This window comes from Hakea prostrata, chromosome 5 (assembly GCF_041222555.1).
Source record: "Hakea prostrata isolate BN-2017 chromosome 5, UWA_Hpros_2, whole genome shotgun sequence".
Classification (NCBI taxonomy): domain Eukaryota; kingdom Viridiplantae; phylum Streptophyta; class Magnoliopsida; order Proteales; family Proteaceae; genus Hakea; species Hakea prostrata.
Genome location: NC_142604.1, coordinates 28515526 through 28542565, shown reverse-complemented (window position 1 = coordinate 28542565; position 27040 = coordinate 28515526). Strand labels below are relative to the sequence as shown.

At 41.6% G+C, this 27040-nt stretch overlaps 1 protein-coding gene across 2 annotated transcripts; it reads right to left on the bottom strand.

Moving 5' to 3' along the window:
• Nucleotides 1-18326: 18326 nt before the first annotated feature.
• LOC149015789 (uncharacterized) lies at nt 18327-25088 on the bottom strand. 2 transcript variants are annotated; one of them, XM_089156252.1, is made up of 3 exons: nt 24593-25088; nt 19996-20086; nt 18327-18989 (listed from the first exon to the last, which is right to left on the bottom strand). In XM_089156252.1, exons 1-2 carry the CDS (start codon nt 24996-24998, stop codon nt 20013-20015), a joined length of 480 nt encoding a protein of 159 aa, XP_089012378.1. In that variant the 5' UTR covers nt 24999-25088; the 3' UTR covers nt 18327-18989; nt 19996-20012. The 2 variants fall into 2 exon arrangements, with proteins under 2 accessions (XP_089012378.1, XP_089012377.1); XM_089156251.1 differs by having other exon boundaries at nt 18330-18989; nt 19983-20086; nt 24593-25087.
• Nucleotides 25089-27040: the final 1952 nt, after the last annotated feature.

Genomic DNA, 27040 nt, shown 5'->3' with positions numbered 1-27040 from the left:
TTGGATTTAACACACCATTGGTCAATTGATTGGTCTATTGGCCCAGTCGACCAATCAGGTCAGCAAAGTTCAAACAAGGGAATGAAGGATCAAATGGACACTAAACCTCAAGAGCTTTTGCACACATATCAAATGACATACCTAGTATGTAGAAATGCCTTCAAATCAAGTCAGATAATACTCCAAGTCCTTCAACTAATCTCATCTTCAGACAGATGCGGTTCTTTCTTTCCAAATCTGCACAGACTTCCAAGTATGGAACTCCATCATCAACATACATGGGTTCAGAGTCAAACACCATGTCTTCTACTGAGATGGCCCATAGTTGGCTTATTCCTTTACTCCAGGTCTTTGGACCTAAAAACAACCAGGTTTCTGGGTCAGGGTTAGGGTAAGGATAGGGCTGGATTTCACAAAAAGTGTCAAAAGGACACTTCCTAATCCCAAATCATACTTAATCTGTGAAACCCAGCCCTAACCTTGACCCGGAAACCTTGTTATTTGTAGGTCCGATGACCCGAAGTAAAGTAAGAAGTCAGCTTTGGGCCATCCCAGTAGAGGACTTGGTGTCTGGCTTTGAATCCATGAAGGTTGATGATGAGGTGCTATTTATGGAAACAGAATCCTGATGAAGATCTAATTAGTTGATGGACTTGGAGTGATCTCTATCTTGGTTTGAAGGCATTTCTACCTACTAGGTAAGTCACTTGACTTGTGTGCAAAACCCCTTTAGGTTTGGATTTGATCTGGGCCTTCAATTCCCCTGTTTTGGCCTTGTTTGTCTGCATTGGTCGGCTGATTGGTCGGCTGGGCCATCGACCAATCCACTCGACCAATGGGTGCTTGTCTTTGGCAATTAGGTTGATTCTTGCTCTATTTAAGCCTAACCTCGAGTCCACTTCGTATTTGCTGCCTCCAAACCCTCTGGAACAGACCCAAAGACCTCTGCAAGTCATCTCTCTTGCATCCTTGGAGTTTTCTTGGCGGATCTTCGTCGGAACTCTTCTTTTTGCATCAAAAGGTATGTCTACTCTCTCTTCTTCTCCTACATCTTTGTTTTTCTTTCCTTTTTGAGTTGAGACAGTAGAAGAGATGCTGCATCCTCTGTTGCAAACATCTCTGAACATGTTCTCATGATCATCCTAAGGATTAAAGGCTAGAACAATGATCTTAACCATGATCATTGCAAGCTTTTGAAGGATTCATGATCAAACCATGATTTAATCTCTGTTAATTTCCTAATCTGAATTCCGATCTCTTTGGATCTTCTTTCATTGATCATGTTAGTGGTTAATGGTTGTGTTTTCTTTCTATGATCCATAATCCATAGAATTCTAGTTGTTCTCTTCTACCTTACTATGTGTTCTTCATGATGCATGATAGTACATATATGGTAGGTTTTATTTCCTTATTTAGATTTATGCTTCTAAGCCTTATACCATGAAGACCTATGCATGTTTTCATGTTTTCATTACCAAAGCAATGATCCATCTTCCTATTGTTCTTGTCCTTGTTTTCTATTTCAAACTTCATCAAGATCCATGTTTGATTTATTTATGGTAACTTTTTTGTTTCCTAATTTGGATCTTGATACCTTGATTTGATTAGTGTTTTGAGGTCCCCTATATGCTAGAATACTACTCGATGTAGTCTACCCCTTGATTAGTACCCTTTTGAACCACCAAATTCGGATTTCATATCTCAAAACTCTGATTTTCTAAGCTATCGTCTGCATTGGTCGGCGATTGGTCGACTGGACCACTCGACCAATCCACTCGACCAATGAGTACAGCAACTCGCGAATTGGTCTGTTTCGGATGTTTTGCTATATTTTCTGTTAGGGATCTTTCCTAATATGTTGTATATACTTGTTTAGGACCTTCTTCTCAAGTTTGCCAAGATCTTACTTGATTTCTTAGGATTCTTTGCGAGTTATAAAAGGTAAGGATGGTTATTTCCTTAATTACATAGATAGCATGAATCTAGTTTCTATATTTGAATATCATTAATATGTTTCCTAAATTAGATTCTTACAATGATATACTACTGTTGCATAACTTTGATTACGGTAGCATTACTTATTCATATTGAATTGATTCATGTATGATTTACTTACCAATGTTATACAAATGTTTGTAAATATTGATTTCTTTCCATATATGGAGTTACCATATATGTGATGATATGAATTGATGCATGTGTATGCTTACGTATGGTTTGGGAAGGAGAGGTGTCCTTTTGACATTTCTGTCCTTGGACTACTACGGGAATATTATGGGATGTTTCCCGGAGATGCCCTCTGGACACCTTCCTAAAGCTGTTGGATGACATATCTAGGATTGTCTAGTAGTGTTTGGCTAGGATGTCTGTTATGTCGGACCCTAATCGGAGGGGTATTGAGACCGAACGACCCGTGGTAGCAATGGGGATTCATGGGCGCTCAAGACCGGTAACCAACCCGTGAGAGGACAGGAATCACATTGTGGGGGCCATTTATTGGTAGGGTTGCATATGGTTAGACTTGGGCTCACGGGCGCTTAAGACCGGTAACCAACCCGTGAGAGGACGTGAGAGCTTCCCGTTTACCATATGTGGATGATCGATAGGGTTGGTGAGTCCGTAGTCAGGGACTATGAGGACTCTAGTGTGAAGGATACCGGAAAGGATCGTCGGGGACGAGGAATGGAAGTATCTCGGATCCGACTTGATGTAACCAAGTAGAAGACTTGCATTTGGCTAGGTATTACCCCGACATGCGCCGGTACTTATACCAAATGGTTGTGAGAGAGTGTGTTGACTTAACCCCCGCCAAGGTTTGTCTCGAGGGATGAAGGACCCATTACCAATCGGCTGCTCAAGACCGGTGAAATGATCCGTGAGAGAATCCAAGATATCTTAAATGGTTGAGGATGTGAGTGGACTTTCCTAAAGAAGTACGGTGTTATGACTTAAAGCATGTCTGCCAATAGAGACCAGCATACATAGGGTTAGATTCATTCATTCATTGTTTGTCTCATATCATATTGCATTATGTTTGTTCTGGAATTCTGCCATGTATGTTATTATGGATTTTAAGCGCCTTCTTGAGTTTCTTTGAAACTCATTCCTTTATTGTACAATGTTGTTAGACTATCCTGCAGTCTTGAATACTATGACGGTCCCTATGAGGAAGCGCAAGGCGAAGAGGCATATCTCCAGGAAGGTGATTGCGGTTACCACAATTACTCTGAAGATTCCGCGGGTGGTTATGCTCCGTACAATGCTTAGTCCGACCATTGAGTGGAAGCGTCCTTGTGCTATTTATGAGATCTACACCTACAAGGATGTCGTCTACAAAGTGGAGAATAATTTAGTTACCCAATGTACTTGCTACTGGGATTAACTTTTATCTAGTTTATTCTTTCGAGCTACTTTTCCGCTGGGATGTAAAGTGGGATTTTTGCTTCACTTTACTTATCTGTTGACACTCTGATTATATAATTATTATTCCGTTTCGTTTACGATTCATTCTTTCTTTATTGAATCTATGATTTATCTTCCGCACTCTTGTTATGGTTGTTCATGATTATGTTATTGCTTATGTGGGAGGTTGATCACTCGATACCTGATCTTCGGGCTGTGGATCACACTCTCGGGTATGCCGGATAGGGTACCGGCTGGGAGGGCGTGATGATTGGTATCGAGCCCAAGGTTCGAGGAGATCCTAACCACAAAAGGCAACAACCTGGACATTCTGAGTCATTGATCTGAAGTGACTCTTCTACTCTTAGAAGTGAATAATAGAACATTGAATTAGAAACTTGAACTTTGAGGCATAACAGAACATTTCTGAATAACATACCATAATTATACTTGAACAAATGACACTAATGCAAGGAAAAGAAAAGTGCATAACATACAATAAATAAAGAGAAACAAAATGAACTTCATTAATTTCAAAGGTTTTACAATGATTACATCCGAAAAGCATAAATGGAAAATCCTAAGGTACGGTCTATCTAGGTGATCTACTCGATCTCTATATGCTCTGAACTCCTCTGCTAGCTGAGTCACCCGATGCTCTATCCTGTCTCCGTCGAGACTCCATCCTCTCGTACATCTGCTCTGTCCCGACCTCCATCCTCTCTAGCATGGAAGTCATCGATCTCATCTGTGCACCAAGATCCGAAGTCTCCGTAACCGCATGTGAAGGGCCACCTCGCCTCGAAATGTGATGAAGGAAACTCATGATGCACGAGCTCAGCCTCGCGCATATCTGTATCATCTCCGGCCTGATCATCACTATCGGGACCGATATCCTCTCCTCCATCCTCGGATCCCTCATCCTCATCCTCTGATTCATCATCATCCTCACCCTCTGGACCGGGAGATCTCTCTAACCGATGTAGTCTCATCCGTCGAATGGTCCGAGTCCCAATGGGGTATCCCCGTGATCTAGTGTCCATCGGAGTATCCTCGAAACTCACCCCGAAATGCCCGAAGATCAAAGTCGAAGCCTCCCATAGCAAAGGTTCCGCATGCTAGGCCGCAGAACTAAGTCCAGCATGACCTGCTGAATGATGTAAGAAAGATCGATCTCGAAGCCCATGTAGATGCGGTAAATGACCAAGGCCTCCATCATCGTGACCCGATGGTGATGTCCGGCTTTCGGCATGATGTTTCGGCCGACTATGCGACCGATAATACGTGCAGAACCCGTCATCCGTCCGCTAGTCCACGGTGTGAAGCATCGGCGGCTATCCCATAGCGTAGAGCATATCTCGCGAAGCTCGTACGGCATCGGATGGCTGTCCCGGTGCTGCTCCGGCGGTATCCACACACACCGATGTGGGTAGTAAGGGACCTGCGGGATCTCAGCCCGATGTCCGGGTGGAGAAGCGAATCTGAGTCCGGTGGACCCCTGCTCCCGAGGACAAGTCCGAGTGGATGTCCCCGGCCCCGAGCCTCCTCTCGTGTAAGTAAGGTTGCTTGAAGAACAACCTCACTAGCTCCGGGTATACCGGCAAATCCTCGGTGAAGAGGTGAGTCCACTGTAAGGTGTCGAACCTCTGCCGGATCCTGAAGGCTCTGAGCTGGCGTAAGTGAAGTAGACGCCCCATCTCGATGTTACAATAGCTGAAGTAGGCCTCGTACGAAACTCGGCCCGAGGTGTGTCAAATAGGTCCGGTCTCCTAACCTCCTCTCTCGGGCTCGAAAGGAACCTGACCTCTGCCCCTGAGAGCACCTACGATGCGACCTCTACCTCTACCTCCTCCTCGTCCTCCCCTCTGCATGATGTATCTGTGAAAGAGACAAGAGACAATTCCAATTAGTGCTATACAAGATTTTAGCCAAAAGGGTATTTTCGTAATTTTTCGGAAAATTTCAAATTTGGGGGAAATTTGATTTGAACATACTAGCATGTGCACAATACTTGGAATTTCATGTCTATGAAGTTGTTTTGATGAAAATCGATCGAAAACTTGGATTAAAGCGAAAAATTCAGCAAGAAGAAATTTGGGGATTTTGCAATTTAGGTCAAAATTGGATTTTTGAAAAGTTGAAATTGGTTAAATCAAATTGTATGGACCTATCTACAATGTCATCTTGAGCATGTAGCATTTGATCTCGTGCGAAAATTTCAAGCGGTTTGAGAGAAAACGAAATTTTTCTAAAGATATCGATTTCGGTATAAAACTTTGCGAGATGAGCACCAAATGTGTTAAAACTTGTTGTTTATGCATGTCATTGTGTTTAAAACCTAGGGAATATGTTTCTAAGCATTCCTAAGCATGATTTCTAGCATTGGATACAAGTAAAGCATGGTTTTATTGAAATGCAAGCATGAGAAGATGAAAATGGAAGAAAGAATGAGAGATTTACCTTGTTTATGAAGATGGTGTGTTGTGGTGTTGTTGTTGAAGCACTAAATCACCTCAAGAACACTTGTGGGAACTCTTGGATATTTTCCCTAGAGCTCTCTCACCTTTGGAAGAAGTTAGAATGAGGTTGGAATGTGGAAATGAGGCTTATAATGCGAATTTTCGTATTCTGTCTTCATTGGTCGACTGATTGGTCGACTGGGTCACTCGACCAACCACTCGACCAATGGTCACAGTGACCTCATTTGCTGTTGAATTTTTGGAAAATGTGATTTTTGCCTTATGGAATATTGTTTGATGACTATATGGATATATTTGAGCATGATTTAAGTTTTCAAATCATTTGGACTTGTGGTTTATGTTGAATCTTCGAAATTCGGTATTTTGATGTTCTCGGTTTTTGCGGAATGGTTACTCGAGAAGTGGGCGTGGTGAATCCAGTGGTCATGGTGGTGGTGAAATACCTCGGGGAGGTGGTGAAGTACCTCATGGAGGTGGTGAGATACCAAATGCTGATCGGGGTACTCATGAGATCCCCGGTGCCCCGAATGTTGGAAGTTTCGAGAGATATTGCCAATATCATGGGCAATATGATGCAGCACACAAGCAGCTCGGTTCAACCAGATGTTGGTGGGTTTCATGACTCGCATAATGAGACCCGGGCTGGTGCTAATGTGAATCCTCATGCCGCGATCCCGAATGCGGGAGGTTTAGCTGGAACTCCTCATACTCCTTTGATGGAGAGTTTTCCGAAGATGCAAGTACCCACTTTCACCGGAGTTACCAAGGACCCCTTGTTTCCTAACAAGTGGCTTCGTGAGTTGGAGAAGGCTTTCCGGCATCTGCAATGCTCGGAAGCTCGAAGATTTTGTTTGCTTTGAGCGAAGTTGCAACAAGAAGCCGATGCATGGTGGATCTCCACTCGTCTGTTTTGGAAGGTTTGCATGCAGGAGTTGTAACTTGGGAGTTATTCAAAGAGGCTTTTTGTATGAACTACTTTCCCGAGGCGGTGAAGGATGCAAAGGAAGCGGAGTTTATGATTCGACTCAAGGAACTTTGTCCGTGTTGGAGTACCAACGAAGTTCGAGGAGCTTCATTTCTTTGCTCCGATTCTTTGAAGGAAGACCTCGCCAAAGCAAAGAAGTTCTTCAAAGGATCGCGCCCTGCCATTAAAGCTTACCTCACGGTCCAGCCTATTGTGAGCTATGCTCAAGTGGTGCGAGAACTCGAAGAAGTTGGAAGAAACGAGAGAAGGAAAGTGCTCGTGTGCAAAAGCCTTGGCGATCAAGGAATTCTGGTTTGGTGGATCGCAATGACCGTCGTTATGTGAGACCTACACCCTACCCCACTCCTACCTTTCGGGCTAAGAGTGTAGGTCGAACACGGGTTTTCAGCAGCCCGGCCGGTTTAAACGGTATGGCGGAAACCGATCACCAGCAAATGCAAGTGCAAGTGCAAGTGCGAGTGCAAGGCCTTTTGTTCGGAAGTCCTCTGTTGCAGCCACCCCGTTGGATCCAAAGCAATCCTGTTTGCTTCTCGCAAGCAAGCTGGTCATTTTGCTCGTGCTCGTCCGAAGCGGCACCGCCCAACAGCCCGCGCTCCTGGTGAAGAGTGCTCCTGCTCCTCCCTCTGGTAGAGTTTTCAGTATTTCCAGATCGAGCAGGATCCAAGCCATGATGTGATTACGGGTACATTGTTAGTCGCTTCTATTTCTGCATTTGTCTTATTTGATACGGGTGCATCTCATTCGTTCATGTCATCTCGCATTCATCAAGAAGACTAACCTAATCCCCGAGAAGTTGTCTAGTTGTTTATTGATTAGTACACCCTACTGGTCTGTTGTGAAACTAGATAAGGGGTTATCTAGATGTCCTGTGTTGATTGGTGAAAAGAACTTGGAAGCCAATTTTGTGATTCTTGACATGAAGGACTTCGATGTTATTTTGGGAATTGATTGGTTGACAGCCCACAAAGCCGTGTTCCTTTGTTCCTCAAAGAAGATTCAGTTCCATATTTGTGGAAGTCCGGTCTTTGAATTTCAAGGTGAAAAGAGAAGGGTTTGTAAGAAGGTGCTGTCTGCACCTGATGCAAGTCTATGCCCTAGTGGATGATGCTTCATCCGAAGGCAAGGGTATAGTGGAGAAAAGAGTCGATGAAGTCGAGTTGTCTGCGACTTTGTTGATGTCTTCCCGATGATCTATCGGGAGTGCCTCCGGACGAGAGATGTCGAATTCTCTATTGATCTCGTCCACTGGTGCCGCTCCCGTATCTAAAGCTCCGTATAGGATGGCTCCTACTGAGTTGAAAGAGTTGCAAAATCAGTTGAATGAGCTCATTGATAGAGGTTTCGTACAGCCTAGTGTGTCACCTTGGGGAGCTCCGGTCTTGTTCGTCAAGAAGAAAGACGGTAGTATGCGCTTGTGCATCGACTACCGTGAGTTGAATAAGTTGACTATCAAGAATAGATATCCGCTGCCCGGAATCGATGATCTCTTCGATCAGTTGAAGGGTGCAGTTGTGTTCTCAAAGATTGACTTAAGGTCCGGATATCACCAATTGAAAGTGAAGTCTAGTGATATCTTCAAGACAGCTTTCCGAACGCGGTATGGTCACTACGAGTTTAGAGTCATGCCTTTCGGATTGACCAATGCTCCTGCGGTGTTCATGGACCTCATGAACCGAGTATTTCATGATGTGCTTGATAAGTTTGTGATTGTTTTCATTGATGACATCTTGATCTATTCGAAGAGCGAAGAAGAGCATGCGAGTCATCTAAGTTTCACTTTGCAAAGGTTGCGAGAAAAGAAGTTGTTTGCTAAGTTTAGCAAGTGTGATTTCGGCTTAAGAGAGTAGTTTTCCTTGGTCATGTAGTTTCAGCCGAAGGTATTCGTGTCGATCCCGAAAAGGTCCAAGCTGTGGCTGATTGGGAGAGACCGAAGTCGCAACGGAAATAAGAAGTTTTCTTGGATTGGCGGGTTACTACCGAAGGTTTATTGAGAACTTTTCTCGGTTGGCTGCTCCTATGACTAAGTTGACCAGGAAAGAAGAGAAGTTTGTTTGGTCCGACGCCTTTTGAGAAGAATTTCCAAGAGTTGAAGGATAGATTGACAAGTGCCCCGGTTTTGACTATACCCGATAGTTCCGGTGGTATGACAGTTTTTACCGATGCGTCAAAGATTGGTTTGGGTTGTGTACTGATGCAACATGGCAAGGTCGTAGCCTATGCTTCTCGGCAATTGAAGGATTATGAGCGGAATTACCCCACTCACGATCTAGAACTTGCCGCCGTTGTCTTTGCTTTGAAGATTTGGAGACATTATCTTTACGGTGAGAAGATTGCCATTTTCACGGATCATAAGAGTTTGAAATACTTCTTTACCCAAAAGGAGTTGAACATGAGACAAAGGAGATGGTTGGAACTCGTCTCCGATTATGATTGTGATATTCGGTATCATCCTGGGAAAGCAAATGTTGTTGCTGATGCTCTTAGTAGGAAGAACCAGGAAGAAGACTTTGGATTTGAATGCTTTGAGTTTACCATTGTGGTCTTCTATTGAGAGTTTTGATTTGGAAATCGTTCTCGAGAATTCTGATTTTATTCTTTCTGCCATGACGGCAAGATCTGGTCTTAGAGATAAGATTGTTGCTCTGCAGAGTTCCGATCAAGAGTTTTTGACCAAAGTTGAGAAGATTTCTTCGAATCTCGAGTCGGACCCCGACTTTGGTATATCCATGGATGGTGCTTTGTTGTTTAGAGGAAGACTGTGTGTGTGCACACAAACGATGAAGTTAAGAAAGAAATATTGAAGGAAGCACACCGGTCGGTCTTTCTTGTACACCCGGAAGCACCAAGATGTACAAGGACTTGAAGGAACATTTTTGGTGGATTGGTCTAAAGGCGGATGTTGACGATTGTGTTGCCAAGTGTGAGACTTGCCAACGTGTGAAAGCCGTTCGACAACCTCCATCCGGATTACTTCAACCCCTTCCTATTCCTAGTTGGAAGTGGGAAGATATTTCCATGGACTTTGTGACTAGCTTGCCTCGGACAAGTAAAGGCAATGACACCTTGTGTGGGTGATTGTTGATAGGTTGACCAAATCAGCCCATTTCATTCCTATGAAGATCACTCATACTCGGATAAGCTAGCCGGGCTTTATGTGGATAATGTGGTTCGTCTGCATGGTGTGCCATTGAGTATTGTCTCGGATCGTGATCCTAGGTTCACCTCAAGGTTTTGGAATAGTTTGCGAAGGCCTTGGGAACCCAATTGAACTTGAGTACAGCTCATCATCCACGGTCGATGGACAATCCGAGCGGACAATTCGGACATTGGAAGACATGCTCGGATCTTGTGTGGTGGATATGGGTGGTAATTGGGATGAACACCTAGCTTTGGTTGAGTTTGCCTATAACAACGGTTATCAAGCAACAATAGGCATGGCTCCATTCAAGGCTTTGTATGGTAGTACTTGTAGGACACCTTTGTACTTGGATCGAGACAGGTGAAAGAAAAGTCTTAGGTCCCGAGATGATTGAAGCTACAAGTGCTATGGTAGATATGATAAGAGAAAGGATTAAGTCTCGCCGCATCGAGACGTAAATCTTATGCTGATAAGAGAAGGACCGATTTGGAATTTCAAGTTGGAGAGAAAGTCTTTCCGAAGGTCTCACCAATGAAGGGTGTGATGAGATTCAATGTTAAGGGAAAGCTTAGCCCTCGTTACATTGGACCTTTCGAGATTTTGGAAAAGGTTGGACCTGTTGCGTATCGATTAGCATTACCTCCGTCTCTTGCTGGTGTGCACAATGTGTTTCATATTTCGATGCTCCGAAAATACATAGAGAATCCGGAACACATGTTGCAGCAAGCACCTGAAGGACTTAGTGCTGATTTGACCTATGATGAAGAACCGGCCGAAATCCTGGATAGGAAGGACAAGCAGCTGCGGAATCGCGCCATTCCTTTGGTGAAGATTCGGTGGAAGAACCATACCCCTGAAGAAGCTTCTTGGGAGAAGGAAGAAGACATGAAGGAGAAGTTTCCTTACCTCTTTGGAAGCACAGTACGCTTTCAATTTCGGGGACGAAATTTCTTTAAGGGGGGAGAATGTGAAACCCAGCCCTAACCTTGACCCGGAAACCTTGTTATTTGTAGGTCCGATGACCCGAAGTAAAGTAAGAAGTCAGCTTTGGGCCATCCCAAAGAGAGGACTTGGTGTCCGGCTTTGAATCCATGAAGGTTGATGATGAGGTGCTATTTATGGAAACAGAATCCCGATGAAGATCTAATTAGTTGATGGACTTGGAGTGATCTCTATCTTGGTTTGAAGGCATTTCTACCTACTAGGTAAGTCACTTGACTTGTGTGCAAAACCCCTTTAGGTTTGGATTTGATCTGGGCCTTCAATTCCCTGTTTTGGCCTTGCTGTCTGCATTGGTCGGCCGATTGGTCGATCGGGCAGGGCAGTCGACCAATCCACTCGACCAATGGGTGCTTGTCTTTGGCAATTAGGTTGATTCTTGCTCTATTTAAGCCTAACCTCGAGTCCACTTCGTATTTGCTGCCTCCAAACCCTCCGGAACGAACCAAAGACCTCTGCAAGTCATCTCTCTTGCATCCTTGGAGTTTTCTTGGCGGATCTTCGTCGGAACTCTTCTTTTTGCATCAAAAGGTATGTCTACTCTCTCTTCTTCTCCTACATCTTTGTTTTTCTTTCCTTTTTGAGTTGAGACAGAGAAGAGATGCTGCATCCTCTCGTTGCAAACATCTCTGAACATGTTCTCATGATCATCCTAAGGATTAAAGGCTAGAACAATGATCTTAACCATGATCATTGCAAGCTTTTGAAGGATTCATGATCAAACCATGATTTAATCTCTGTTAATTTCCTAATCTGAATTCCGATCTCTTTGGATCTTCTTTCATTGATCATGTTAGTGGTTAATGGTTGTGTTTTCTTTCTATGATCCATAATCCATAGAATTCTAGTTGTTCTCTTCTACCTTACTATGTGTTCTTCATGATGCATGATAGTACATATATGGTAGGTTTTATTTCCTTATTTAGATTTATGCTTCTAAGCCTTATACCATGAAGACCTATGCATGTTTTCATGTTTTCATTACCGAAAGCAATGATCCATCTTCCTATTGTTCTTGTCCTTGTTTTCTATTTCAAACTTCATCAAGATCCATGTTTGATTTATTTATGGTAACTTTTTTGTTTCCTAATTTGGATCTTGATACCTTGATTTGATTAGTGTTTTGAGGTCCCCTATATGCTAGAATACTACTGATGTAGTCTACCCCTTGATTAGTACCCTTTTGAACCACCAAATTCGGATTTCATATCTCAAAACTCCGATTTTCTAAGCTATCGTCTCGCATTGGTCGACTGATTGGTCGACTGGACCACTCGACCAATCCACTCGACCAATGAGTACAGCAACTCCAGAATTGGTCTGTTTCGGATGTTTTGCTATATTTTCTGTTAGGGATCTTTCCTAATATGTTGTATATACTTGTTTAGGACCTTCTTCTCAAGTTTGCCAAGATCTTACTTGATTTCTTAGGATTCTTTGCGAGTTATAAAAGGTAAGGATGGTTATTTCCTTAATTACATAGATAGCATGAATCTAGTTTCTATATTTGAATATCATTAATATGTTTCCTAAATTAGATTCTTACAATGATATACTACTGTTGCATAACTTTGATTACAGTAGCATTACTTATTCATATTGAATTGATTCATGTATGATTTACTTACCAATGTTATACAAATGTTTGTAAATATTGATTTCTTTCCATATATGGAGTTACCATATATGTGATGATATGAATTGATGCATGTGTATGCTTACGTATGGTTTGGGAAGGAGAGGTGTCCTTTTGACATTTCTGTCCTTGGACTACTACGGGAATATTATGGGATGTTTCCGGAGATGCCCTCTGGACACCTTCCTAAACTGTTGGATGACATATCTAGGATTGTCTAGTAGTGTTTGGCTAGGATGTCCTGTTATGTCGGACCCTAATCGGAGGGGTATTGAGACCGAACGACCCGTGGTAGCAATGGGGATTCATGGGCGCTCAAGACCGGTAACCAACTCGTGAGAGGACAGGAATCACATTGTGGGGGCCATTTATTGGTAGGGTTGCATATGGTTAGACTTGGGCTCACGGGCGCTTAAGACCGGTAACCAACCCGTGAGAGGACGTGAGAGCTTCCCGTTTACCATATGTGGATGATCGATAGGGTTGGTGAGTCCGTAGTCAGGGACTATGAGGACTCTAGTGTGAAGGATACCGGAAAGGATCGTCAGGGACGAGGAATGGAAGTATCTGGATCTGACTTGATGTAACCAAGTAGAAGACTTGCATTTGGCTAGGTATTACCCCGACATGCGCCGGTACTTATACCAAATGGTTGTGAGAGAGTGTGTTGACTTAACCCCCGCCAAGGTTTGTCCCGAGGGATGAAGGACCCATTACCAATCGGCTGCTCAAGACCGGTGAAATGATCCGTGAGAGAATCCAAGATATCTTAAATGGTTGAGGATGTGAGTGGACTTTCCTAAAGAAGTACGGTGTTATGACTTAAAGCATGTCTGCCAATAGAGACCAGCATACATAGGGTTAGATTCATTCATTCATTGTTTGTCTCATATCATATTGCATTATGTTTGTTCTGGAATTCTGCCATGTATGTTATTATGGATTTTAACTGCCTTACTGAGTTTCTTTGAAACTCATTCCTTTATTGTACAATGTTGTTAGACTATCCCGCAGTCTTGAATACTATGACGGTCCCTATGAGGAAGCGCAAGGCGAAGAGGCATATCTCCGGGGAAGGTGATTGCGGTTACCACAATTACTCGAAGATTCCGCGGGTGGTTATGCTCCGTACAATGCTTAGTCCGACCATTGAGTGGAAGCGTCCTTGTGCTATTTATGAGATCTACACCTACAAGGATGTCGTCTACAAAGTGGAGAATAATTTAGTTACCCAATGTACTTGCTACTGGGATTAACTTTTATCTAGTTTATTCTTTCGAGCTACTTTTCCGCTGGATGTAAAGTGGGATTTTTGCTTCACTTTACTTATCTGTTGACACTCTGATTATATAATTATTATTCCGTTTCGTTTACGATTCATTCTTTCTTTATTGAATCTATGATTTATCTTCCGCACTCTTGTTATGGTTGTTCATGATTATGTTATTGCTTATGTGGGAGGTTGATCACTCGATACCTGATCTTCGGGCTGTGGATCACACTCTCGGGTATGCCAGATAGGGTACCGGCTGGGAGGGCGTGACATAATCAATCACATTCTCAGATCATGACATACACAATCAACACCTCATCATACAAAAGAGGATGTAAAAGCATGATCCAATCATTAAACAATATGCAGTAATAAGCATTTCATATAAGCTTGAATAATGAAAAAGAAAACATAAGTAAAGTGCTACTGTACTTACAATAGTACATCATAAGTATAAAATACAATATTAGTAGTTAAACTCAGAGTTTCTTAAATTAGAAACCAAAATATACGCGATCTATGTTATTATGAAATAACTGTCCTTACCTTAATTATCGTCGAAGATAATCCAAAGATCAAAGAGAGAGGTTCCAAACTTAGCAATTAAACCCCTAACAATCATAGATACAACATTAGGAAAGAAGCCTAAAAGATTGGAGAGCAAACGAATCAAACTGAGCAAAAAACAGAGCTTCTGACTTCATTGGTCGATTGATTGGTCTACTGACCCAGTCGACCAATAGGGTCAATACAAAGCAAAAACGGGAAATTTGATCCGAAACTCAATCTACAGGGTTCGGAACTTCACGAGACTTGGAGGAAAACCTTAGAATAGTATTCTAACACTAAAGGAGCAAAGATTAGGCACTAATAATGATTAAAAACACTACCTTTCAATTTGAAATCATGGTTTCCCCAATTGGGTGAAGACCCTAGAATTCGACGAAAAATATACTATGAAATCACGGAAAAGACTAGGGATGATTTAGATCTCATCCAAGAAAAAGGTAATCAGAATCAAATACAAGAATGTCATGAAAATTAAATTCAGTCGGCTAAGAAATTAGATCCATAAGAAGAACTAGGGGTTTCAAAAGGATCTTACAAGGATTAGGGTTGAGATCCCTATGTTGATCATAAACCCTTAAGAAAAGAATGAGATCATGGAAGAGATGGTTGCAAGGATGCAGCATCTTCTTCTCAATCTCGACCAAGAACAAGATCGAAAGATAAATCATGACACTGAAGAGATTACTAACCTTGAATTGGTAGATCGGAGATGAGAGACTTCAGATCTTGCGGAGAATTTTTCTAAATCACCGAAGAGAGTTTCGAATGAGTCTTCCCACGTTCACCGAGTGTTTTGGAGGCAGAGGATACTAAGAAACACGAATTGTGCTTAAATAGAAAGTGAAAAACCCTAAAATTGGATTTTCTCAGATTTAACACACTGTTGGTCGACTGCCCAGTCGACCAATCAATCAACCAATCAGATCAGCAAGGCCCAAACAAGGAATTGGAGGATCAAATGAACACCAAACCTAAAGAGCTTTTACACACACATCAAGTGACATACCTAGGGTGTAGAAATGCCTTCAAACCAAGTCAGATAATACTCCAAGTCTTTCAACTAATCTCATCTTCAGTCAGGTGCAGTTTCCTTTCTAGTTCAGAGCAAGTTTCCATAATTGGACCACCAACATCAACATCCATGGGTTCAGAGTCAAACTTCATATCTTCCACTGAGATGGCCCACAGTTGACTTCTTCCTTTACTCCGGGTCATCGGACCTACAAACAACAGAGTTTCCAGGTCAAGGTTAGGGCTGGGTTTCACACTTATCCTCCATAAACCTTAAACAGTTTCTCATTTAAATAATTCCTTGGAAATGTCAAAATTTCTAATTAGCCTAACAATAACCCACAATTCTAGTGTCAAAATAATAGTCAGAATTCACAAATAACAAGATATATATCTACCTATCCCATTCACAAAGGCAACTAATGCACCTAGTGGGGGTGCTAGGTGTTGGTGTTGGGGTGTGGTGGGGGTGCAATGTGTTGGACTGGGGTGCACTGGGGCCTGGTGCTGAGGGTTGGGCACATGGGCTCTCACGGCATAAGGGGGTGCATTGGGGCCCTGCACGCATGGTGTGTCCATGTGCACATAAGGTGGTCATAGAGGCAAATCGTCGAGCACCATGTGTGCACTATGAACTGCAAGCTTCAATGCCAAACAATGGAACCAAAGCAAATAGCGAATGTGTGTGTGTGTGTGTGTGTGTGTGTGTGTGTGTGTGTGTGTGTGTGTGTGTGTGTGTGTGTGTGTGTGTGTGTGTGTGTGTGTGTGTGTGTGTGTGTGTGTGCCAAATAACCATTACCATACCTGATTTCATTGACGAAAGACTGTGTTGGTGACGGTGAGTGTTGATTGAATGTCTTTGTAGATGTTTGACAAAGTTGCAGGTAGAAGGTTAGGTTGCAAAGGTTGCGCACTCAGTTGTTGAGGGTAGGTTGAAAAGGAAATGGCGTTGGCATTAGGGTTCGCGTGGGTAGTAGTTGCAAGGGAGAGTTGGGGTTCACCGGAAGCGGAAGCGGAAGAGGATCAAGCTTTTGTTTCGAAGAAGCTTCTTCGTGAAGACAGCAGTAAATGGAGGGAAGGGAAATTAGCCAAGGGGAACTTTTGTCTTTACACAGTATAAGGGGTATATTGGACATTTTACAACCCAAACTTAACGGTCAAAATGCTTGACTGTTAAGGGGAGTAAATTGGAATATTTGACTTCAAGCTAGGGGCCGCCGTGTCATTTCTCGCACTTAAGGAGGTAATCACTAATTTGGGGCCTACTTAAGGGGGTGCCATAGGAAAAACTCTTAAATCTATTATTCCCTCACTTTGATCTAGAACTTTGCAATATATGCAATGGAAGATCAGTGTATGCAGCCTTTGACCCTTGGGTTCCAGATATCAGAGACACCGTCTTCCCCCTGAATTTCATGAGATTTTAGAAAACTACAAAGTTGCTGAGTTTACTGATGGGAAGCGATGGATTCATATATCACATTTTCTTCTTACCCATACATTTTGGAAGCAAAATTGCTAGCACTCCTCTTTCTGAACAGCTGGATGCCTGGGTCATTAAACCAGCAAAAACCGGATGCTTTTCCACAAAGAAAGCGTCTGGATCTTATACTTTTGAGAAATGGCAATAAAAGGAGCTGGTGGTCCTATTTTTGGAAGTTAAAAATCCTTCCCAGATACAAAATCTTTTTTCTGGAAACTCTCTTGAATTCATGACTTCTACTATCACCAAAATCCACGGCTTCCTCTTCTTTTCCCATTGCAAAATGTACTTTTTGTAAGAGTCAAGTTGAAGCTGATTGGCACTTATCCTTTGAAGGTCCCTGGTCTGCTCATGTGCGGAAAAGTGGTCCTCTAGAGCTAAACATAGAACTCGTTCCCTGTAGCTCTTTTTAGGAACTCTGTGATTACATATTTCGTTTTCCATCCTTAACAGGGGAAGAGAGACGAAGAATTTTATCCATTTTAATAATCACTTGCTATTACATATGGCAAGCTAGGAATAGAACACTTTCCAAATCTGAGAAATCCTCTCCTATATCTATCCTCCCAACAATCTCAATATTTTTTTTATTTTTTTTGAATCCGAAGAGTTTATAAATAGGGTGGGGGGAATATTACTAATATAGATGCCGCCGGATGGGTGCGAACCCAGGACCTCCCCGTGGGAAGTTGGGCTTTTAACCGCTCTACTAATCCACCATTGGGCAACTCGTTTAGAGAGGAAAACAACCCCTAGATGATGACAATAATACCATAATTAAAGTTTCTTTACTAGAAATTGAATGGCCTTTACTAACAAACCAACCATTTGGATTGTTGGGTTAATAAAAGAAGAAGCCACTTGAATTGCAGGGGTTGAAAACAAGACAACCAAAACAGCAGCATGGAGCAATGTACTGATTTGGAAGGAGCTTGCAGTAGTACTACTACTGTAGTAGTACTAAAAGCAGAAAACTGGAAAATGGAAATCAGTTGCAGGCAACTCTGTTTGGTCTCTCAAATTTTGATTGCGACTCACATATTTTGCTTGTGCTCAACGCATCGATTGAGCGATACACCATAGGACATTAAATTCAGATCAAGGGCGAGATTCCAATCTGTACTGTTCATTTTTCAATGGTTGAGATCAAAATCTCCACCAAGATTTCGACCATCATCAACAATTGAGATCAAAATCTCAACAACTTAAATCACCGGAAATTTAGCTTAATGGTTCAGCGCATTATGCAAAATCCCTTTTTGCGACCCTGAAAATGCCTTCCATACAATATTTCAGATCTCTGAATAAATAAACCGTTGTGAAGTTTCTCTATATCGTCCACCCCTATCATGAAGTCTAATTTGTTTGGTCTTATACTCCAGTTGCTGAGTTTTGAAAATAGGGATTTGCAAATCACCCTAAGTTTGGTTAAGTACCCTAAGCTTACCGTAGTCAGGGCTTCCAGTTGGGCCATAACATGAACCATGTAAAGGTTCTGTTAGTATTAATATATTTCTTTCTATCAGCTGATCTCAATATATATATATTTAGTATCACTAAATTCTGATTGCAAACGTATTAAACAGTCCCTGAATCTTCTACTTTGAGAGACTATGGTTATTGCCACAGATTATTTGAAACCCATTCAGTGTCCTAACTTGAACAGAGTTCCCTTAAATCCCCAATTTTCAATTTGTACTTCTGGTGGTAATTTTCAACTTTGCTCAGGTCACACACAAAGAGTATCATGTTCTGCACAGTATCTGTTAAGCAATTTATTCTGAAGGCTTTTGACATTAAAAACAAAAATTACTTCTTTGGCGAGTCTCACAGATCATGTGTAGGCATCTGGAATGTGTTTGGGGGGTTTTGGAGAACATATAATTACATGACCACTTTCCAAGGATGATTCCTGAATTAATCATCTTTACAACTCCCCACAAGGTATGCTCCCTGCTGATCCATGACCCATACATTCCCCCCTTTTCTTTTATGTACAGAGTGAAAGATCCTGCAAACCCAACAGAAAAACAAGACAAATGATCACTCAAATCAATTTAGTCAAAACACCCCATTCCCCAATACCAAAAGAATAACAAAGTACAGCAAGGGGTCAAGGACCAGCAGCTCCATCAGTAAACAGAATGCCTGGGAAGACGGAGAGGCGGCAGGTCACAAACAACACCCCTACACATCTTAACATGAAATGGGGGAAAAAGGAATTATAACATTGCATAAACCAAACCCCTAAATCACATTAGTCCCCTGAACTAACACGAACGCTCAAAGTCTCTTAAATTACCATATCATCAACACCAACGACTGTCCCCTAATGTCATATATGAATACAATTATGTTTGAAGATTTTGATGTAGCAATATAAATATAAAGAGAATTTCCTGCACCCAACCCTATTGTTCCCACATGGGGGGTTAGCTAAGAACTTCAGACGAATAAAAAAAATATATGCAATGGACTTTTTACCACCTTTAAAAATAAAATAAAATAAAATAAAAAGAAGAAAAACAAAAACAAAAACCAAAAAGAAAGAAAGAAAAACGTTGTGCCTTCAATTAGCCACAACAAACCTCTAATCCTGTAGTTACACCCATGAAGTTCTAAAGATTGTTCACGTCCAGCTGGAGTCCAGGGCATGGCCAGGCCCCCTCCTCTCCCCCCCCCCCTCCTTCCTCTCCCAACTGCGTAGCCACATCACACTCAACAAAAACAGTATCCCTTACATATTTGATTAATGAAAGCCCTATGATGTAAAATCTGTAAATATAATTTCAAATGTAAATGTAGGAAATACAAGTATCCTACCTTCCTGACTCTTTGAAAGAGGTAATCTAACCCCCCCCCCCCCCATACCAGGAACACAAAAAGCTATACTGCATTTCCAACTGACCACATGACCTATAGCTTTGTTAACTAATTAGTAATTACAAATGTAAATGTGTTATCATCAAGAAACAATATGGACCAGACAACAGATTCCACTCACCCTAGATTCCTACCGTGATAGGAATACAGCTCATCCTTCCTCGTCTTCAGATTGGGAAGTTGTCTTTGCATTTGGATCGCATTCCACTGGATATTGAGATGCACCTGCGGTCAAAAAGGAGCCAGTAAGCTTTGCTTATAAGAGTCAAAATGCATTATTGTTATTGCAAAGAATTAAACAAACATATTGGAGTTCTACTGTAGCCTTGGTGTGACCAATGGTCGCATGACATTCCCTCTCCCAACTGTATCTCTTTTAGTTTGATTTCTTCACTCACTGTATTCTTACTTCCCAGTTTAAAGTCCTACTACTTGCTCTCTCCTTGTATCATTAGTTCTCTGTCACTGCTAGTCTCCTATTCCGACTGTTCAAACACTACATTGTTCTCTCATGTGTCATTCTATGTACCTCCTCAATAAACCCCTTACAAGGAATGTAAAGTGCAACACGCAGTTGTCCAGATGGAGGGTTCAACGACACCTGGCCCTGATAGAATCCCTGAATTTCTTCTAGAAATATTGAACTTAGTAGGTGGAGAAGTCACAAAAATGCTTATGCTAAAAAACCAAAGCACAGAATTATCTCAAGAGTACAAAATCACTTGCAACCTAAAACCAAACTGCGTGTCTACCTAGTCATGTTAGCTAGAGGAATGAGCAAGCCAAATTATATTCGGAGTACCTTTTTACGGCGGTCAAATAAATGAATAAATAATACTCAATAAGATAAGATATACAGAAAATAAAAGATAAAATAACTACCAGGCAGAGAAATTTCTCCTTTAGCTACAAAGTCAGAATTTGTTGGTCTACGGCAGTCAAATTAAATGAATAAATAATACTCAATAAGCTAAGATATACAGAAAATAAAAGATAAAATAACTGCCCGGCAGAGAAATTTCTCCTTTAGCTACAAAGTCAGAATTTGTTGGTCTAATGGCTAAGCACTTAAACTCTTGGTGTTTTGCTGTTCAGACACCCTGTTCAATTGCCTTCCTTCTGCTTCTTCACCTGCATAATCTAAAGCACAATCAACGGATACATCTCTTATTAAGTAATCAGATAGAAGGTCAACTACTTCCCTTAGTTGCACGACGAAAACCCCATCCACCCAGACGGTTCAGTTAGCAAAGATGTCTTAATAAGGAGGTCATGAGTTCAGATCTTCTTGACGCCTACACACAACCTTTATGGATGTATGCCATTGGCGCAAGAATGCAATCCACTGAATATGAAATAAAAGGATTTGGTTCATGACAAACAGGTTCTCCCCCCCTTCCAAACAACATATAAGGAGAGGAAACCAACCTTCAAAGAAAAAATGTCTTGAGAGGTTAAGAAAGCAATTACTATCATGGGTGGAAAAGAAAATTTGATCAAAAGAACAGAAACGTAGATACCAATAGTTTTAGCGAATCAAATTATGTGAGAAAAGAGACATTCAAAAATTAGGTGCCAGAGAAATTCCTCAGCGGCGTGACACATAACTTGTTCTCCAGAGGAACAAATTTACTTAGGTAACTTCTCGGGAAGAGACCATATGACAACACTTCCAAAAAGATTGTTTAATTCACAATGCACCTCTAAATTCCAGATGATATTCCAAATAAAATGTTAAAAAGGCAGAGATAGCAGGAAGTTAGAACCAAGATATGCTATTAAACAAGAGGCAGCAATTTTAGTGGCCAACTGCCCAGACTTAGAGGACAAATGACAGCTGCTGAGAGTCTCACCCTCAGAAAAGAACCAGCAACATTTCTGTTTTTTTGGGAGGGTTGGTTTTATGAATTATGAGAGGCAGTCCTAGCAAGGCAACAATACACCAGGACCCTAAAAACAAATTACAGAAGGCTCCTATAGCTTGCTAGCTAGTTCAATGCAACAAATCACGACAACTGATATTCCTCAAGACAACATCCCTTAATACCTAGTGGGAGAACTAGCTCCAAATTGTACCATCATTCACCAGTAACAAAAAGCTCAAAGCCTCAAATACTTGTGAAATTTCAATTTTTCAGCTTTGACTTAATTGTGAACAAGAATACACAAGTAAAAGAACTTATTTACACAGCACCCACCATTATTAGGGTGAAACTAGCGACCAGCCACTATTATGCTGTAAATTACATGGCACCCACTTGAAAATTACAAGTTACCCACAGTTAATTTTGTTGTTAAATGGCTAGTAAAATTACCTAAATGCCCTTACCCTTATTTAAGTCATTTGAAATTCAAATTACCCAAATGCCCTCTGAATAGTGAAATGACATAGTTACCCCCCATTTAATATCTTCTATATCCAACCCTTAGGTGGGTGAACGGATTCTCCTTTACCCATCTTCTACCTAACACATCGCCAGAAACCGCCCATCACCACCGCCACCGAAAACCACCCCACCCCACACCCCGCCAAGAACCAATTGCCCCACCTTCCCCTACCGGCAGCCAGCCCACCCCCATCTTTCAGTTTTTGAACTCCACACTTTCTTTTTTTTTTTAAGGATGATTTTCTTTAATGCGGGGGTATCCAGTTTGTCTTCAACCATTTTCCATCTCCCTAATTGGGTTTTGCTCTCTTCCCTCTTGGGCACCTCATCCTCTAACAGAAATTGGCGTCCCAAGCTATCCAACCCTTCAGATGGGCCACGAAAATCTCGAACTTCACCTACAACCAATCTAGATACAGAGCTCTGATATACAAGTTATTCACATTTTGTCGATTTGAAACTGTTGCGAGCTGCTTGATGAAATGTCAAGCTCAATTGGTTCCCCACAGAACGAGGATATCTTTGTTACAATCGTTCGAGGTCTCATTAGCAAAGTAATCAAGGTACTTGACTTGGTTTCTCGATTTCAGATGGAACCATCATTGAAAGTACTCAATGCAATACTGGATGTTCTTGTAGGAAGATATTGATTTAGCCAAAAACTTTTATAGGAAGAAGATGATGGCGTCCGATGTTCAAGGTGATGATTACACTTATAGAATCATGATGAAGGGCCTCTGTTTGACAAATAGGATTGCAGATGGTCTCAAGCTTCTTCACTTAAATGGATTCTCAGAGTATCCCACCGACTACTGTGATTATAATAATCTAATTAATGCCCTCTACAAGAATGGGAAGGTTGGGACAGCAAAGAGAACAAAACCCAATCAAGAAGATGGAAAATGGTTGAAGATGAACTGGGTACCCTATGTTAAAGCAAATCATTCTTAACCCAACCAAAAAAAAAGGAAATTGCAGAGTTTATTTCAGAGTTTAAAACTGAAAGATGGGGGTGGAGTGGTCGCCGGCAGGGGGAGCGAGTAGGGTGGTTTTTGGCGGCAGAGGTCTATGGTTTCTGGCAAGGTATAGATAGAAGATGGGTGAAGGTAGAATCCACCTAAAGGTTGGGTTTGGGGGTATTAAATGGGTGAATTATGTCATTTCACTGTCTAGAGGGCATTTGGATAATTTGAATTTTAAATATTAAATGACTAAATAAGGGTAAGGACATTTAGGTAATTTTACTAGTCATTTAACAACAAAACTTAATTATGGGTAACTTGTAATTTTTCAAGTGGGTGCCATGTAATTTACAGGTGGTCACTAGTTTCACCCCAATAATAGTGGGTGCCATATAAAGAACTCCAAATAAAACTTTACACGCCTATGTTTGCCCCTACTAAAGCATCCAAAAAACTAGGTTTTAGCCCAAGCTAGCCCAGCCCATGAAACGCTTGTAACTCTTCAATTAAGCAGCTAATGCTAGCATAATTTCAACCCTCAAGATCTAGAGCATAGTGAATGTTAAGACTCTTCTACCGTTCAAGACATTGTTCAGCATATTTTTTGAGGTCCTACTCCAACAACCAGATATTGTTGATACCAAAGAAGATTAGAGCTAATTACATAACATCCACATCATGATCAATCCACTGAAAATCAGCATGCGTCAAAGTTCACTCTAGGATGTTCCACCCTATCATCATACTCAACAGTAATCATGGCATAACCACTTAGCACTACAAGTAAACAAAATGTTCCATAAGACAGTGCTTTAAAATAAAAATACATGTGATAGCTAAAAAATAAATTAGATAAATAAACACCGAAATACAACACAGAAAAATTAAAAAAAAAATGAATAAAAACTGAAAACTCTAGCTACTCTAAGAATCAATTAGTAATGGTTGGAACAAATTCGGAGAAATTACCAGAGAGTAACCTCAAAAAGAGGAAGCCAAGGCAATAAATTTTGTCAAAGTCAAGAACCCAAAAACAAAAATTTTCAGCAAAAATAGCCCGTGGCCTTCAATCGATCTAAAACTTTGACAAATCTTAAACAAATCAACCAAATAATCTAAAACAGCTTCAACCTAGAATTTTTTTTCCCTTTTTATTTCTTTGATAGGAACTAAAAAAATCAGCGCCGGAGCTAACATCAGCTAAACTACAAATAGATTCAACAATAAACCGCTCACATACCGTGTTAGGACCAAATCTCATGCAGGAAAATCAAATCTTTCACCAGATACACAATCCAATATACCAAAAGATCAACAAAAAGGAGCTCAGATCCGCATTAATATCAATCATCAAACAGTGATATACCAAAACCTAATCATACCTCGGAGAAAATATGCTGACGAAGGCCAACCACGAGCAGTTGAAAGAGAGAGAGACTCTTCTTCCGTTAACGGATTGGCTAATTTTCCTACCAGCTCAACGAGTCCATGAGGCCGTCTCCGAGGTGGAACCCAAAAAGACGATCCGGGTAAAAACGGAAGCCAATCCGGCGCAGCTCTTTTGACGATGATTCCGTGGATTGCATCTTCAAGTCTCCGCAACCCCAGAACCTCAACTTCGTTATCTTTATCGACATCTACCTCGATAAGCTGCGGTGCCTCGAATCCATTCGACCTATTCCTGTGGCAGAGTAAGCGTGACGATGGTGCGAGAGCTGGACTTTTAGCAGAGAGAAACGAGGGAGAAGACGAGACTCGAATTAGGGTTTGGGAAAAAGCTCGAGCCATGAAAGAAGACCGGAAAAATCGCACGAACAGAAACTGAGAGATGGGAGGATGCTGGAAAGAGGACTTCTAGATCTGGATAGGAAGAACCGACTTGACTTATATTAGAATTGGTTAATAAAATATGTTGCTTGTTAAAAAATATTGTTAAATATGGTTTCTAACCAAAAAAAATAAAAAATTGAAAAATCTGTTAAAATTTGACACGTGAGACAGCACATGAGATTCGGTACGGTAAGGAAATTTATACCTAAACAAAATTATAGCATACAATTTTGTATCTAAAACCAATTCAAAATCATATAAGGATTTTTACTTGTTGCAGCTGCAGCCAACAAGAAGTCATTGTGATTACACCATTTGTATAGAAGACGATTTGGTGGTGTCAAATAAAATGGTAGGGTAAATATGTCACTTCCCGACCCGAGAGCCATCCGGATTAACCCAAACGCATGAAATTCCCAAGTAGGTCCCCCTTTAGATCAGCCTGATACAGTACCATAATCGATACACATTCATAATACCCATGACAGACAAATAACATAAGCATCTACATTGGAAATGAAGATAATTGTAAAGAGTTATAAAATTATGCTAGGGTATATAGTCATTTAAAATTTAGGTTTAGAACAAGTTTTCAATAAATATCCCGAATAAATCTAACCCCACAACAACCCCCAAATCTAGGAGACATTTGATCCATAGGAATAGGTGTAACAATAGCACATAGCATTGTGGAGCAACACAAACGGCTCCTCCGCTTCAGTTGCACTAGACTCCTCCATTTGCACTATATCCCCCATGAAGTCAAGTCTTGCATTCACGTATAAAAAGAAGAGTCCCTTAATGGATGAGTTCCACCGAACTCATGAGGAGAAACATAGTCACACTCACAATGCATGCCCATGTGATGCATCCAAAATCTGCTCAGCCCTTAGATCTCCTCGTGATGACCTGCAAAACGAAAGTGTCAGATGTGGCCCGACAGCTGGGGTCGGGAGTCCACCTCCGAAGGCTAAGTCAGTTGATGAACTTAATCACAAACGGCTCTGCTAGAAGCACAGAGCTAAGGAATGAAGAACTGGGAAAGGTGATCTAGATAGCATATCGCTGATAGTTTAGGTCTATCAGTATGTATCTGAACCTGAGTCTCAAATAGTATTCTTTTCGATCGATTGATCCGTCCCTCACTTTGTATGGTAGTGAGGTTTATATAGAGTGTACCTTCGAATCTCCTTCGTTGGATGCACTTGAGCCTTCTTCGGGTATTCGTTGGATCCTATCAGTTAGATTCATTGAGCGATAGACTTCTACTAGTTTGGGCTAGTAGAGGACTCCTGAGATAACCTTTAGGTTATGCGATGGTTATCCCTTCGATAATGATTATCCGCAGCCGTCGGTTTGAGTCCCGCCATCATTAGGGTGATTACCCTAATCCATAAGTAAGATTAGGGCACGCTTGCAGCCGAATAAGCTTTCTTCTTCAGCAAGCCATCTTCCGGATCCAGTTCGCTCGAGAGCGATTCGGTTTTCTCTGTCTCGACCGGGGTCGAGGGTCGGACCAGGTATGAACCCGGTCTGATCATAAACTCTCCATATCATGAGCCCCCGGCACTGGCGTTCGGGTCGATCCCGAGGGCTTGGTTTTTAACCGGGTTCGTCGTCGTGTGATGATCTCTGCGTGCTTCATTAAATGTCATATCACATTTAATGCGGTGGTCACTTTTCCTCGAGCGTTGCGAGTGTAAGGCCACATATCTCGCTGCGATTGATCTGTCGTGGCTCACGCCATCCAAGCGACGGTTTCCGAACGCCTTTCGGATTCGTGAGTTCAAACTTTCAAAACGTCTTTCAATATTGATCGTTGATTTCGAATCAATCTCGATCGTTCAGATTCCCGAACACTCGTGCGGGAGTTTTAAAAGCGGTTCGTTGTCTTCGTATGTTTCATTCTTCCCGTCTGGAATTTGAACCTTTGTTGTCTCGCTTCGCGCCTTCCCCGCTCTCAAGCTTCCGTCTCACCCGAATCAGTAAGTTTACCGGTC

What these genes read in the sequence shown, in the direction of transcription:
- LOC149015789 (XM_089156252.1), bottom strand. Translation starts at nt 24,998, where the DNA reads ATGGCTCGAGCTTTTTCCCAAACCCTAATTCGAGTCTCGTCTTCTCCC. An exon ending in GTCAGCATATTTTCTCCGAG is followed by an intron (nt 20,087 to 24,592) that starts GTATGATTAGGT and finishes TTTTGACCGCAG; the next exon opens with GTGCATCTCAATATCCAGTG.